General features: G+C 41.6%; 1 protein-coding gene across 1 annotated transcript in view; it reads right to left on the reverse strand.

The window, feature by feature from the left end:
- Positions 1-15818, reverse strand: part of RELN (reelin) — a 299237-nt gene that overhangs the window by 74147 nt on the left and 209272 nt on the right. Inside the window, exons 21-24 of the mRNA XM_059817215.1 lie at positions 12633-12825; positions 9869-9981; positions 2968-3105; positions 2137-2323 (exon numbers count right to left, since the gene is read on the reverse strand). Coding sequence (XP_059673198.1) covers positions 2137-2323; positions 2968-3105; positions 9869-9981; positions 12633-12825 — 631 coding nt within the window. The remainder of the gene's footprint in view (positions 1-2136; positions 2324-2967; positions 3106-9868; positions 9982-12632; positions 12826-15818) is intronic.

Raw genomic sequence — 15818 nt, forward strand, 5'->3', positions numbered from 1 at the left:
CTCATTTGTAGACTCTTACTAAATAGGCCACATCACACTGCTAGACTAATTTGTCTTGTGTTTTTCAAACTGAATTAGCTTACCCCACCAATGACAACTAAAACCTGTGAAGAATCCTTTGACCCTCAAAAAACTCACTTAGGATACAGTCATATTGAATTATGCCTGCTATTTTAGTTTATTTTTTGGTTTATCCCCAACTGAGCAAAGCCCTCCTGGATGGTGTCATGAGAGTGAGATGGGTTCAGTCCTGAGTGCAGCCCTGAGCTTCCTGACGCAGCCCCACATCGCTAATATTGGCCAAGGTGACACTGATAATCTCTTGGTAGTTTGTTTTCACAGCTTCTTTTGGAGACCCACAGGAATTTGTAATTATCATCATCAAATCAAACTAGTAATGGATAATAAAGATGCAAACACCCTTGCTGTCCCATGGGCAGGGGTGTCCTGGCTGGCTGAGGATACCCAACATACTGACCTGCAGTGGATCAAGCTCTGGCTGTAAAACTATTTCAGTAGGTTTTCCGTATCTACACCCCAAAGCAGCTCTGCCTGTCAAAGGGTTAACTACAGAACCAGGTTAATTGAGAAAGGTCACGAGTGACATAAAACCTCAGAGGAATTGCAGGGGCTAATTGAAAGAGCTCTGTATTGCAAACACACCTACAATTGATTAAAATGAGTTGTAAACCAAAAGATAGAGGGTCAGCAGAACAAAGCCAACATTAATTCTCGTAGCAGTAATTGATTATGGCAGTAAATATTAGACATTCAAATAAGAAGTGGCTATTTGAGCAAATGCAAAGAAATTGAGCCTGTGAATATGAGCTCCCAAAACAATACAGAACTGTTGGGCAAGTATAAAGATATTTTTTTATTTTCTACCAGCATGGCCGCTAGACGCCTTGAAAAAGATCTAAACAGAAATTAAATAAACCACCTTCTGTTGACGGCACACAGACTGCTACTCCTCAAGAAATGAATGATAACCTAACCCTTAGAGATCAATAGAAAGAAGCCAAGAATTTCTAAATGAGTTTTTCACTCCTCCTTAGCAGAAATCAGAAGAAAGATCAGAGCAGGTTAATTCTAATTTAGCAAACTACTTTGAGAAACTTGGCATAAGGAACTGAGCCAGAAGGAAAAACATCTAACAGAGAAGACAATTATATAAAAAAATCCAATTATCACAATTAGCTAGTTATACTGATTGGTCTATTATGAAATTTTCAGCACGGAGCTGCATTTCCAGGGGAGCTGGATGTGAGACTATGTAGGAGTGCTGCAAATTATTTGATGGGTTAGATTTTTGTGATGAGGTAAACAACACACAATTATACAGCGTTGCATATTGGGTTATTCTTCTGGGACTAATCTGGCTCTCATGACAGCAGTGGCAGTTTGATCAAACCTTTTAAAGAGAGGCATATATAGCTGCATTTATACTATTCCTTTCAATTAAGAACAAAACAAAACCCAGTACTAAACCTGAGGAGCAACAATAAAAAATAAATCTGTGATTACAACCCATAATCTTACATCTGGTCATAAAGATCTCTTTTTATTTTAGTTATGATTGCAATTAATTAGCAGAATTCCCTATATCTCTTTCCTGCTCTGTTATTTTTGTCTGCAAAGCTTCCAAGTTATACAAAAGAGTATCCTCCTACAGGCTAACCACTTTCTAAAAGTCTGGAGGGGTTGTTTTTTCACTAGTTTTGGTCCTGTGACCTCAAATTAAGCTGCTTGTCCCCTGGAAAGCCAACCTTTCTCCATCCCTTGCCCAGAACGGTACAGAACAAACACATGAGAGCTGGGGATTGCTGAGAAAGAACCGACTCTCAAAACAGAAAATGCACAATTAAGACAGTATGAATGTACATGCTTCCCAGCACATTGGCGATTTATTTCTTTCCATTACAGCTGGTATTTCTTGAATACATAATGCATGTGTCCCTCCCTATCTCTTTTGATTGCTTTGTTCTTTACCTGCAGAACACAGCTGCGCTGTTTAATGCACTTCTCATGCTGCATGCTGCTTTCTGCCACCTTCCTTTCCTTTGCCATGTAACCACATCATGCTCCATTCAAACCCACATTACTTGCCTTTCTTGGTCTCCCATCCCTTGTTAGTACCTTGTTGAAGTAGAGCGAGGAGCCAGATGAGATGACCCCACAGCCTTCTTCAGGCTTGACGATCTCTCCCCCAATAATTTCCTGCCACTCTGTCTTCAGGCTGTCTGGGTTCTCAAAATCAGACATGACAGTTGAAGGAAGGGGATTTTCAGGCTGACATTCAGTACCCTGAAACCCCGAGTCACACCTGGAAGGAAGCATAAACGCAACAAGCTTTTAAAGTCTTTATTTGACACTGACAGTTACTCAAGGCAGTGCACTGACCTTTTAAAATTAGATGTGAAATAACAAATCATTCTGGGATTGGAATTTTGGATCCTGGAAACAAACTAGAATAACTGGATAATAGAAAAAAGCTGTACTGTATTTCTAAAAATACCCTGTGGTGGCCAGAAAGTTTGAAGCTGGCAGGCAGTAGTCTGTGCCCTTGGTATTGCACCCGATGTGACAGCGGCTGCCAAGCAGTGCTGAGCTAGTTCCTGCCATCCTTCTGACCCAGTGAAACAGCTCTGGCACTGAGCTGGTCCCTGGCGTCCTTGTGCAAAGGGCTGGAGGGGCCACCAGGACACCTGCAGCAGAGCAGCCCTGCGCCACTAAAAGCTATTCCAATACCGGGATCTGCCAAGGATATGGATTCTCGGACAGAGGAGTGTGGAGCAACTGGCTGTTAATGTTACTTGAATGGTCTAACCCCCCATAGTGCTTTTATTTTTTAATGTTGAATCTAAAAATAAGAACAACAGCAAAAAAAAAAAAAAAAGTATGCAAAATAGTAGGATACCTGAAGTATCAGGAGACCACTTTTAAGAGGAACTGGCAAATGCTTTATACCTGCAAACACCGTGGTCGCACCAGCCATGTCCACTGCACATGTTGGGACACTGCTGTCCGATGTAGATGTTGTCTAAAGCCCATTCGTCTTGGGCTGTGTAGTAGCACTGACTCCAGCGGAAACGTGTGGCGCTGGACCTTAAAACCAATAACAATAATTTAATTTGCGATTCTTTACAGAATTGTAGGAGAAAAGATAAAATGCAACTATAAAAAATAAAGTAAGTTGATATCACAATCACAGCCCAGCCTGCAAAGACTGGCACAACCAAAGACAGATTTTCGTAAATGAACTTTCTACATGATGCCACTTGCTGCATACAGCTATATAATGGACTTTCCAGTCATTAATGACATTTCTGAGGAAGGCTGCAGAGGTGTTACAGGGACTTCGTGCATTACTTTAAGATAAACCTATTGATGAATGTTATCGGATTTTTATTGCGTGCCATTCTGTGAGGGTGACAGGATGCAAAACTGGAAAGCTGGATATAGGGCATGACTTTGGTTTTTATATTTTTGGTCACAGTTAACAGGCTATAAGTTGTGTAAAAAGCTTTCTTCTGATATTTATTATAAATAAATTCTATGAAATTAAAGTTCTTGAGTGTAAACATTTCTCCTCTTTGAATACTGGCTATTTCAATTCAACAATAGTTTATTTGTTTTTATTGGATACAGAAATTTCTTTTTGTCAGGATGATTCTAAACTCGATTTTGCTTACATATCACTGGTGACATTAGGATCACCAGCTTTTGACAAAGGTCCTGTTTCATAGCACCTATTTTTTTTTCACATTACAAATAGCTTGCTCTTGGCCAACTACTCAGACATAATCCGTAACTCCCAAGGGTTTGTGGTAGGGAATCATTGGATTATATTACTTGCCTATACATAACTAAGCTCTGGATATTTGCAATATTCTTCAATCAGAAAGCCTTGCTGTATTTTCTCCTTTCTGGTTAAATAGTTTCTCTTCAACAGCTTTATTTTTCCTTATTATAGTGGAGTCAGGTAACATTATCTATTAAAAAAGTGCTTGATGTTGGCGCTCTGGGAGATTGTCTAATGTCATAGAGACATTTTCCACGCTGAGTGACTCCTGCTAGCCAAACCCAGCCTGACATCCACCACCCTCAAAAAACAAGGCCAGAGAAGAAACTGAATCATGAGAAGTGTAATTTTTGTCGCCGTCGAGCCTTGTGCAACCTGTGCACATCCAACAGGTTACAGGCATTGGCTAGCGGCAGCTGTCAGCTGGTGGGCGCAGGAACCCTCCACTCCATGCTCATGCCAGAGTGAGATTAAGAAAAAAGTATTGCCTGTGAAGTGAAACAAATACGGGAAATCATGCATCATGCTGGAGCAAAAGGGGCTTTGCAGGCTGCATGACAGGTCTGCGAATAAAGGGGTGATGGGGGCAATGTGGGCACTGAGGCTGGGTCGCAGTGGCTGTGGAGGGGATGGACAGGGAAAGCAAGGCTGACTGCAGAGAATTAAAAATCAGATATTAAACTGGGACAGACCCGTGCCTGGCCAAGGGCCGACTGGGTGGGCTGAGGACGAGAAGCAGCAGGTTGGTACAAAAAGCAGGAGCTTCTTCCCTAGTTTGTTTCTGAGACATATGGCTACAGTATGATGGCATGGGATATAATGCTGTTACTTTAATTTAAAAAACTCCTCCCCCCCAAAAAAAAAATTATGTAGAATGACCTGTTAAAATGAATATTGTAAAGGTGGCTGAGCCACCTGCTCGCTTGTGTGGAAGTGGAAAAACATGTAGAGGTGGCCTGTGCAGCTAAAATGGTCAGTACAGCAGAACAGTTAACCATCCAGTTGCATAATACAAGCATACAAAGATTATTTTAGTACATGCTTGGAGAAGTTTTTATAATAGCAATTTTTAATTTCTTTAAAAAACAAGTGAAGCTGCCTAAGGGCTTGATTTTTAATTGAAATTACCCTTGTTGTTTGTTTTAAGTTATCTGCTTGATGTTGAAAAATACTGTAAGCATTTTTACAGCACGCAGAGCTAATCTGCAGGGGCAGATCTGCCGATTAAATACTCCCTCAGGGTATAATGTATTGATGGGTTACATTACAAGAGCTATGAATTATCCATTAAAAGTGCACAATGCCAGTTATCTGCACACAAAGGACTTCCTAAGCTTGCATAGGCACAACAGACAGTCAATATTCACCACAATTATTTACTGTTTATTTTCCGAGTGCTCTGAAGCCAGCATATCACCTTGGTGGTGGTGTTCTCGTTCGCTAGAGCATCTACAGCACCACAGAGAACCCTGACGGAGACTGTGCTTCAGAAAAACGGTAATGACTGGTGTTAGCTCTCATGTGCACTGAGGAAAATAACAATAGTGAAACCAAAGAAAGGTTTTACAGCAGGCAAAAAACCCCCATGACCTCCCAGCACAATAAAATTCTGTTATGTTTTTCGTCCAGGTGACAGGAGGGAGAGCGGGGGTCCTCCGGTTTTCATTAGTGAAGGTGTGTGGGTAGAGGTGGGGTGTGCGACTCTGTAGCCCCAGGGGTGTTTACAGCAAATTGGGGGGGATTTACAGTCATACGGGGGCAATTTGGACATCCCATGGAAGTCCCTTGGTGCCCAACAAGTGGTGGTGCCCCCTGAGCACAGTTCCTGGTGCTGCTTGGTGTGGCATTGGTGGCATGTCCGCACCACTCGCCGGCCACTGCTGGGTGCAAACGTCCCTGCAGGGTGGCTGTGTGGATGCATCACGGATGGTTTTGGGGCACCAGGCTCACACCCACCCTACACAAACAGTGGGGAGAGTCCACCCATGGGTAATAACAAGGTATACCTCTGTGCCCAGGGGAGCACTGCACCCAAAACCCTACTGAGGAGACCCCCGTGCAGCACCGCTGTGGGGCTGTTCCCAGGGCTGGCCCCACACTGCAAGGCGCAGAGCTGACACCAGGCCTGACAGCCCATGCTGGAGCTTGCGTGGATTTCACCTGAGCAAAGTTTCCCTGGACAAGCTCATCATCCCCCTCCTGCTGCAGGGAGCTGCCCGGCCGTAGGGGACTGCCACCCCGCAAGGCGCAGAGCACAGAGCCACATGCTGCTGGGGCGGCTCCGTCTTCCTCCTCCAGTCTCAGATGTTGGCTGCACGTCAAGCTAAGGGTGAGCTCAGCTCCGCTTGTTACTTAGAAGCTCCCCAAGATGAATGCAGCGACGGCAGGAGATTTGTTTCCCTCATTTAAGGGGAGGGGAGGAAGGGAGGAGCCGCGTTGCCGCCTGGAGATGAACATGCGGCTAAAACGGAGGTGTGTGCATCAGCCGGACGGCTGGGGATGGTCCCCGGGGAGCCACAACCTAGCAGGCAGGGTTATTTTTAGCTGCAGACAAAGAGATCTCTCCCCTGGGGACAGCTTCGTCGCTGCGGGAATCCCGTGGCCCCGAGCTGCAGCAGGGCGAGGGGCTGCCCTCGCCTTCGCACCCAGTGGGGAGGTCATGGGGGGCATGTGGAAAGCGGGACCACCACCACATGGCTGCAGGCAGCAAAAGCTCGCACGGATTCAGATTCCTCCCTGGGTGAGGGGTAACGTGTGTTAGGCTGAAGTCGCCATTGCCAAAGCAACGCCGCTGAAAAGCCAGTCCTGCTCACTGTTTTTGAAAGCTTTCCAAGGCTGCTCTGCACCTCAAGGTAACAACAGCTTAAGAGGATTATGCTGTTAAAAACGGTAATCAACAATTTTAAAAAGCCATGTTAATTAAGAAAGGAGAATAAGGAGCTGAGTGTCAGCTGCATTCTCAGTGATAAAATACTGGCTTTCTGGACAGTCACCATTTGGAAACCTATTCAAATGGGAAGTGCAGTATCAAGGAGTTATGAAAGCATTTTATTACAAGCAAAATAAACCTCTCCAGTTCCTCATATTTCTTCCCAGTTTTTTTTTTTTTTTTTATGCTACTGGAAGGCAATCTGGCTTTCTGATGACATTATATCTAAGTCAGGTTGATGTCAAATAAAAGTCACTGTTGTTGCATGACATTTTACATAAGCACGAGGAAATCATGTCCCGGATGTATTGCGAGTGAAATGATGTTCTTTGTATTATAAAATTTTTCAGATATGTGATTTAAAATAAAATCATTGTCTTCCCTCCTGGTATTAAAAAACCTAACGATCTAATGCAAATTTGTAGCTGATAAAATTATATTTGCTACCTTCTGAGTTACCATAATTACATTTACCCAATTATCCTGAAACTCTCATTCAGTCATTAGGTGTTGATTTGTTTATGAAGTCAGCAACTGACAGCTGCTTGTATCTCATTAAGGCCTGTTCATATGTAAATGCCTCCCATAAAACTGAAATTAATTTTCATCAGTGTTAGAAATGTTCAGTTCAAGTACAACACAATTTCGGTGAGCAGGTGCATACATTTCATGTCTCCAATACAAGTCCCACTGTTGCAGCAGATTTCCTAACACCCCAAATTTCGGATAACACAGGGACCTTGTATACTCATGCTTGCCAGATGCAGAACGTCTACAGATGTGCAGAAATACCAGCACACCCAGAAAGTTTTACGAGAGAAATAGGTGCTGTTAGGAACAATTTTCTGGCTGCACGAGCACAGTAAGGCTGCCTGACGCTACCTATGCACCCAAGGTGCAAACCCTCAGCAAAGAGCTGTGCCTGCAGGGATGAAAGCTCTGGCAATCCTGGCGGGGCTGTGCAGGGGAGTGAGGGCGTGTCGAGGCTACCGAGGGCCAGAGCAAGGCCAACAAGACCTCGGGCCCCGGTCCTGAGTCCTCGTTTAGGTGGCTTGTTTCCCTGAGCAGTTAGCACAAGGCGGGCTGCGTATTTGGCAGCCCTTGTCTTGTGGGGCTGAGCCAGAAGGAAGGGCCCCAGAGCCCCCTTCCCCTCGGCCTGGTTTTGGGAAGGCAGAAGGCCTGCCTCTCGCCCTCTGCACTGCTTTTCCTGGATATCACTACCTTTTCACCCATGGGTGGTTGCTGCAGCGGAGTGTGGGTGGGGAAGGGAGAGGAGAGGGAGGGAGGGCGCCCCGAAGCAGAGCCCTACGGACCATATTCGCTACCAGGCCCCTGGGATGGTGCCCTCTGTGTGGCCGGGCTGGCGGAGGAGCTCCGCACATCAGATGTTCACCAGCAACCCCCAGGTTTGTAAAGGCAGCAACTTGCCCTCTGTTAGTGCAGGTGCTTTAAAAACGCAAAAAAAAAATCCCCTTCCAACCTCAAACCAAAGGAGCAACTGAGCCCTCCGTCTGCTCCTTGCCGGTGGAAAGGAGGGAAAAACGAGGGAAAGCGGCTGACATGCGTCTGGTGTGCGAGGTTGCTTTTGGTGGGGAACACGCAGCCATCCTTCCTCTTCACCCCAATTACTCCACAGCACAACGCAGTTGTACTGAAAATGTGTTTTATGAAGAGCAAAGTAAGGTGCAGTGATAATTTGTACCTTAATTACAAACAAAACTCTGCTAACAGACAGGAATCCCTTCAGATACAAGATAGAGTGTGAAATATTTATGATTTGTGCGCAGCATAAAATAGGAACCCAGCTATTATTTCGTCATAATTTCTCCTCACAGTCTCCTAAATTAAAATGGAGTTATTTGCTTCTGTCATCTCATATGCTGAGGAAAATGGTTAGATCCTAAAGAAATAAAAGCCCACAACATTGGTATTAACATCAACTATACAGTGTATAATAATAACTTTGAGTACAGTGTGTGTCTTATAAATAAATTTTAAAATAACATCCTACTTTGGAGTATATCCTGCAAAATTGTAGACACTTTTAAAACTCTTAAGTGCCTATGTTTTTACAACTGGTGGCACATAATGGCACGTAAGATTTAGTACATTATAATCTAAGTGCAAAGCAGCTATTCATAGACTTACCCATGCCATTTGGTATTATCTGACCTGATACACTTTAAGGATTCAGTATTTGCCCCTGATGTTTTGCCTGGAAATATGAAATTCTGAATATTGTCTGTACAGTAAAAATGGCCAGTATGTTGAAAGAAGGTATCATCATGGGGTGGTTGATAGAAATAGGTTGTGTTGAGGCCGGGGAGAGTGCAGAAAAATGATGAAGGACAGGGAAATACAATGATAACTTAATCTGAGCAAGCTCTCATTGCAATTGCTATGATGGATTCAGGTTAAACATAAGCAAGGTGTAACTCTATTTGGAATAATTTCATTCTCAAATTAAGGAAGCCCTTAAGATTATTGAGATTTATGGCAACTTTTTATTTGTATGTTATAAGAAAGCTTTTAAAATAAACAATGGAAGAAATCATCTAGTTAAATAAATAAAAATGTTAAGGCAGGGAAAACAAGTTTGATTACAATAAGATAAATAGGGTAGGGCTTTCTGATAATTTTTGTTGCTGTTTTTTGCAGAAGAGAATGTTATTTTTGAAAACATGCTATAAAAAGAAACAAGAGGTAAAAAATTCCCAGAAATGAATCATTGGTTACTGTTTATACAAGGCTTTGGTCTGAAGATGTAAACAATAAAGAATGTGCAAAATAAAAATTAACAATCCAAATAAAGCCTTCCTCTAGTGGGCCATTTACAGACAAGCACCACTATTTTTGAAAAGGTCTGAACTTTATTAGAAGAGTCACAGTATGTATTAAAAACAATCCTAAACAATAGTTTCTGGTGACTTCACCAACATGTCACTCTCTAATTATGTAAGGAAGGCATTTTATGTTTTATGTTAAATACCTGCAACTGGGTCAGCTCTGGTACCATGGCACTCCCCACCCATCAACCTGAATATGATCCACAGAGGACTTGATCTCTGTCATAGCAATATCAAAGTAGATGAACTATCTGCACCCAAAAAAAAAAAAAAAAAGAAAGAAATGCTCACCAAGTCTTCTGTGGTAAAAGGACGGTAATTCTCCTCCACTGAGTAAATTCACTGGAGTGGTAAATACTTGCTGATGTAAACTCCTGACAGCTTGGCATACTGGGAAGACATTCCTTGAAGTAAAATATTTCAAAACCAGATTTAATGTTGAGGCAGAACTGGGAACAAAAGCAAGGGTTAAACATTCACGGAACCAGGAGCTTGCCTGGGTCCAGATGTTGCAGCAAAAAGACTCAGAAGCAGAAAAATCCTGGCATGATCCAAAAAATGTCTCAGAAAACTAACAGTAGTACAATTCAGGATAGGAGAAAACCATATGACTCATTTAAAGAGGTATGTTTGGCACTAGCAACTAGTAATTTTTTGTTTTCCTCCATGAGGATGTCTAGCTCATTTTTCTACTGTTCTCGCCCCGGCATCTAGTGCTGACTATGGAGTAAGTCTACAAGGCCACTGAGGAATAAGTCTATGAAAGTGACCTCCAGATGATTATACTAGTCATTTTAGAGAACTACTTGTGAAGCCTGGGGATGCTGGCTCCCCTCACTCCCTCCATCTGCAGTGGGGAGCAGCAGTAGGAATGGCCAGAGCCATGCAGGAGCACCCAAACGCAGTCTGCTGAAGTTGCCTCCAGAGGCCTTTACCGTGCTCTGCAGCTGTGTTAACTCCGACACCTACAGCAAGTGGTGTAAATTCCTCCTTCCTGCTTCTGTGGTTCTTCCTGTATTAGGCTCTGATTCCTAGAGATGTCTAGTCCCAAAATGTTCTTTTTTCTTTTCAGAAAATCTGATCATTATCACATTTTTATATTAAAAATAAACACAGTCCATTTTCCCAGCCTCTTACAGTTTTCTAGACCTGCTCCTCCCACGTTACTCCATTTTTCTGCAATATTACATTCATTTATTTACATATTGCTAGAACAGCACCCAAAACCTTTAAGCTATGGTTTTGATGAGGTATTAGTAAAGCACTTGAATGTTATTACCAACCTGTGTGTTCCTCTTCTAGCTACCCATTCAGAGAGTCCTTTCTGCCACTACTGCCCCAGCACAGCTCCTCCTGACCATCCCCACCTCTCCGAGACTCTTTCGCTGTTTGCTGCTGTGCTTATCCCCATGTAGAGTGTCAGGCATAAGGGGGATCTTTGGGAAAGATACTTGACTATGCAAGTAGCATATTTTGGCTGCTATGAAACTAATAATAAAGCATTGATACTCTACAGTAGTTAAAACAATTAAGAATATTAATATCATTAAATTACATAGTAATAGTTATATACTAAATATGAAGAAGTGCAGAATATATTATTTTACAGAGAAATTTATTGCTCAAATATCTATGAGTATTAAATGAAAAATCTGATAGCTTATTCTGGCTTTTTTTTCAGTACATTTCTAAAGGCTTAATTTCCTTTCCAGCAGTTTTCAAACATTTTTCATTGATTCATCTCCCCTAAAAGATCTTATAAAATAGGATCTGATCAATGCGTGTGAAGCAAACAAAATTTTCAAACATTTTAATTAATTAGTGTTTTGTGTATTTGCCAGATTATGTCCTTGAAATATACTACAAATAGCCTTCTCTATTACTCTTTTATCACAGCAACATGCGTTGTGTGAGAAAAATGATTTGCCTGCAAGTTCTTCTCTCTGAACTCCACTCCACTGAGAGAGGAAAAGAGCACTAAAATCTGAAGGCAACTGATCTTCCATTGATGGCAAGGACAAACCCCAAACACCCACCACTAGGAACTATTCTTGGACACCATGATGATGCCTGCTAGGTATAAAAGACATGAACATCATTTGAAAGACAGTATTTATAGCTTTCCTCTGAATTCTGTTTAAGGTAAGAAAGCATTACTTGGATTTGTAAAGTTTAAAAATTCAGTTATTGCCATTTCTCTACTCTTCCCACCAAAGTAAACATGGCAAAACACAACATGACAAAAGGTAACAGGACAATGCTTTCATTGCTCGTAGAAGATGTGGGACTGGATGTTCAAATCTTTTGTGAACCTGCAGAGCAGGCAGTGAAAAGGCACCAGGACAAGTTCCCTGACACCCTCTGAACCTGCTCAGAGGCAGCCGAAGGACATTGGTTAGTTCACCCTAAGGCCAGGGAAAGTCCAGCTTGCCATCTAAAAGGGAAAACAAAAGCACAAATTATGGACAAATGTGCTGTTCGCATTTCTGCTGAGACAGGGCTGAGCCTCACAGGGAAACAGCAGCCAGCACTGCTATTTGCACTTCTAGCAGAGACGGGGAAACAGCCGGTCATTATGGCCCTGGACTGTGTTTGAACCAGGGATGGGAGATGAAAGGCTCTACATTACAATTCCCCAAAGGAATGCACTTTCCATTTATGAAATGGCTGCGCACAAGGGCAGAAAGAATTTCTATCCATTTAAATGCCAGCAAAGAGTAGATGCATTTTGCTTTGAAAAACAAAGCAATAGTGCAGGAAAGATCTCAGCCATTACTCTGTAGCTCTGTCTAACTGTGCCCCAATTCTTTTCTCAGACTTGGTTCATTCTTGTAATAATTTTGTGTTTCAGGCTCTCAAACATCTTTCTTCCAAATATCACAAAAACCAGTTTAAATACTTCTATTAGCCATTTTGACTGATTCCAACTGAGAATTTCTTTATAGAAAAGGGTATGAGGAAAACATCCTCCTTTTTTCAATGCCACAAGTATATTTCAGATGATCTTTGTATAAGTAGAGTTTATGGAAGACAAAGTCCTTGCTGCCAGCCTCACCTCCTGAACAAGATGCCATGTGAGGCCATGGTTGGTGGAGTAGTCCAGTTTCACCTGGTTGTCCATATGAGGAGTAAACGCCTGACCGCAGCCCATCACCAAGTTGAACTGTATCATATATGAAGCTCCGATCTGCATAGACTGGGTCTCCACGTAGCGCATGCTAGAAGCTAACTTCGAATCTCCTGTAAAACTGAGAAATGTAAGGAAGGAATCAGGATCCATCCCCAAAATAATTCAGAAGGGAACATTATGAATGGTTCTGTGTTAAATACAGCAATGCTTCATTCTTTGTTCTGCAGATTGGCACGTGGGATGAGACCATGCACAGAAACATCTTTCTGTTGGTACTTCTGCAAATTACCAGGAAGGCCTTGAAGTATCCCAGGCTGTTAAACACTGAATTATTCTGTTAGTTCTTACTACATGCCTTTTGTATTAAGGATCAAGTTACGATCAAGCAAAGTATAGCACACAGAAAAAACGACGAAATGAAAGTTCATTCCCCAGGAGTGTCCATTGCCTAAGGTCATGTCACAGTAACAGCTGTAATTTCATTAAAACACTGGACAGTAAATTTACACTGCCTTTAGTTTAAAATATTCTTATTACATGGACTTTTCATTCCATTGATTTTTCAAGTGATTCTATATGCAATGCATTGCAATTCATTAATATCACCTATCCTCAGCTTCTTTTCTGCAGGATGTACTGATATGAGAGTTACATTATCCAGTGGATTGGAGAAGACAATTTTTTCAGTATTAGTATTTGGAACACACCAAGCCTCATACATCAGACAAGGTACCCAGTTATCACATACATGGTAACACAATATATAGTTTGAAATTACAAGGTTATTTCAATTTAAATGCAGGTTTTTCTTCTATGCACTATTGAAAAGGAAAAAAAAATCGAATGCAAGAGATGTATAGGGAGGAAGTAATAACAACTTAAACTTTGAATCCTGCACACTAGCCTTCAAACCAGAATGTTTTTAAGAAAGTTCATGTAGAATGAAAATCGCCTCCCTCTCCTTAGTTTGAGGTGTTTAGTGTCTTCAGAAGTACTGTAGTCCTTTCAGCTTCAAAATTTTATAAGAGTATTCTTAAATGTGACCAATTTAGGATAGGGATTGCATCTTTTTAAAGAAAATCACTGCAAATCATCATGCAAAAATAAAAAGCTACATTCAGTATAGTGCTGATGAAGAGAATAATCTAGTTCAAGGTTGCCCTTATGGTTGAGTAAGTTACAGTTTATCATCTTAAATAAGAAATCCTAATCTTTCAACACCATACAGTAAAACATATTAGCTTCTACTCCTGTAAAATTCAAGGTCATGACGAAGTCAGTGTAAGGACTAGGAATACAAGTCAGCGTTGCTTAGCACTGACCCACACTGTTTTCTAGAATGTCATTTCCAGAGAGAGCAGTTAAGCCATAAATGTCAGCATCCTACTTTAAAGCTTTAGAAGTTACTGAAAGCTGACATTAGTTCTGTCATTATCAAATTGCTGTTACTTGACACAAGTTAAGATCCAGGCTCCCTTTTACTCTCTGACCTTGCTCTCTGTGTCTTAATTTCCTAAAGGATGATCCAACTCATGGCACCATATGAAACTACCCAGTCTACGTCAATCAGCACCACGAACCAACTGTGGATGGACATTCCCTTCACTGCTGGGGCACTGTCATGGACAACTGGACCAGAAGGCAGTAAGTTGCCTTGGAAAACTGTATCTTAACTGTTTGCTCTTTCAGGCAGTGTTGTCAGTGTTTTAATACTCAATGGGAAGGATAATTTTAAGTTGAACAGATAGTATAATGTACACTTGCCAGCAGTCCAGCTGGCAACCTATGGTTTGTGGCTTCATTGTTAGAACCGAATGCATCTCAGAAGAATTTGTTTGGATAACGCCTGAATTTATTTTTCTTCCAAACTTTATCTTGTACTTTTCAAAATTACAAAAACCTGCAAATTTAAAAGTTAAAACTGACTTGGTCTAACATAGTTTTAATTTCTACAATGCAGATTGAGATTTCATGGCTGGTGTGTAATCAGCTGAAAGTTATATGTAGCAATGATTTGGAAAGTGATTTGGCATTGCATACATAAACCTGGGCACAAGACATCACAGTTACCTAAAGCTCAGCTGACCAGAATAAAGGAGTTGAAACTAAACAGTTTGATGAAGCACCTGCCCAGAAGCTGTTTTTCCCAAAGCGACGGAACAAAAGTGAAGGACTGATGCTTAACACAGGTGCAGAGAACTAAGTGCTTCATTTCGTCTTTGTCTCCACAAAAATTCCCTCTTTTCAATATTACTGATGTAAAATTAGAAGAACATTCTTAAACTCTGATCTTTTTTACTGGTGGCATTCAGGTCATGATTAAAACACTTTAAGATTAGTATTCATTTTCATGTAATAACTTAGCCACTGAATATTGTACACAGTACATTAAGTAAGCATTGTTTTAAAGTCAAAATGGCTCTTTAAAATGGATATTAAAGAAGGGTGAAAAAGGAAGCTAGTGAGGAGATGAAGACAATCTGTGATGCTCCATAAGAAGCTCTTTTAAGGGGAGGAAATCACATTATGGGTTCACAAAGTCCTTTATCATCCACAGATTGCCTCCAGCTGAACAAGGGTAGCATTAAAGGTGGGTGCTCCACCTTACTTGCTGCTGCTTTGCTTTCCAGCTCTCCCATGTATGTGGTTAGGGGTATGCTCTTCTGCTGGAATACCAAATGTTTTCTTTGTTTATTCTGCGAGTCAAGCAGCTGGAATACATTTCTGGGTTTTGTAAAAGACAGACTAATGTCCCTAGCATAAGTATAATTAACTAAAAAATCTTCAGAAATGAGAATGCAAGGGCTACACTTTTGTATAAATATGTAGCTGTGAGTTGGTTTCTAGTGCGTATATAATTAGACCTGCGGATACGCAGGAACACAATACCCATAGGTGCCCTCAGAACAATCGCTCTTTCTCCAAGCACTGCCAACTAATTGGTACTTCTGGGAATGATATCACAGCCAATGTCAGCCAATCTGCACTGCTCCAAACTGCTCTGGGATCCCCAGAGTTACCACGTTTTCAAGGCCGGTACTTTCAGGAATACTGAAAAGCCACACTGATGCAGCTGATTTTGTAAAGCTGCATTGACCAAGAATATTGACA

This window comes from Gavia stellata, chromosome 4 (genome assembly GCF_030936135.1).
Source record: "Gavia stellata isolate bGavSte3 chromosome 4, bGavSte3.hap2, whole genome shotgun sequence".
NCBI classification, from domain to species: Eukaryota; Metazoa; Chordata; class Aves; order Gaviiformes; family Gaviidae; genus Gavia; species Gavia stellata.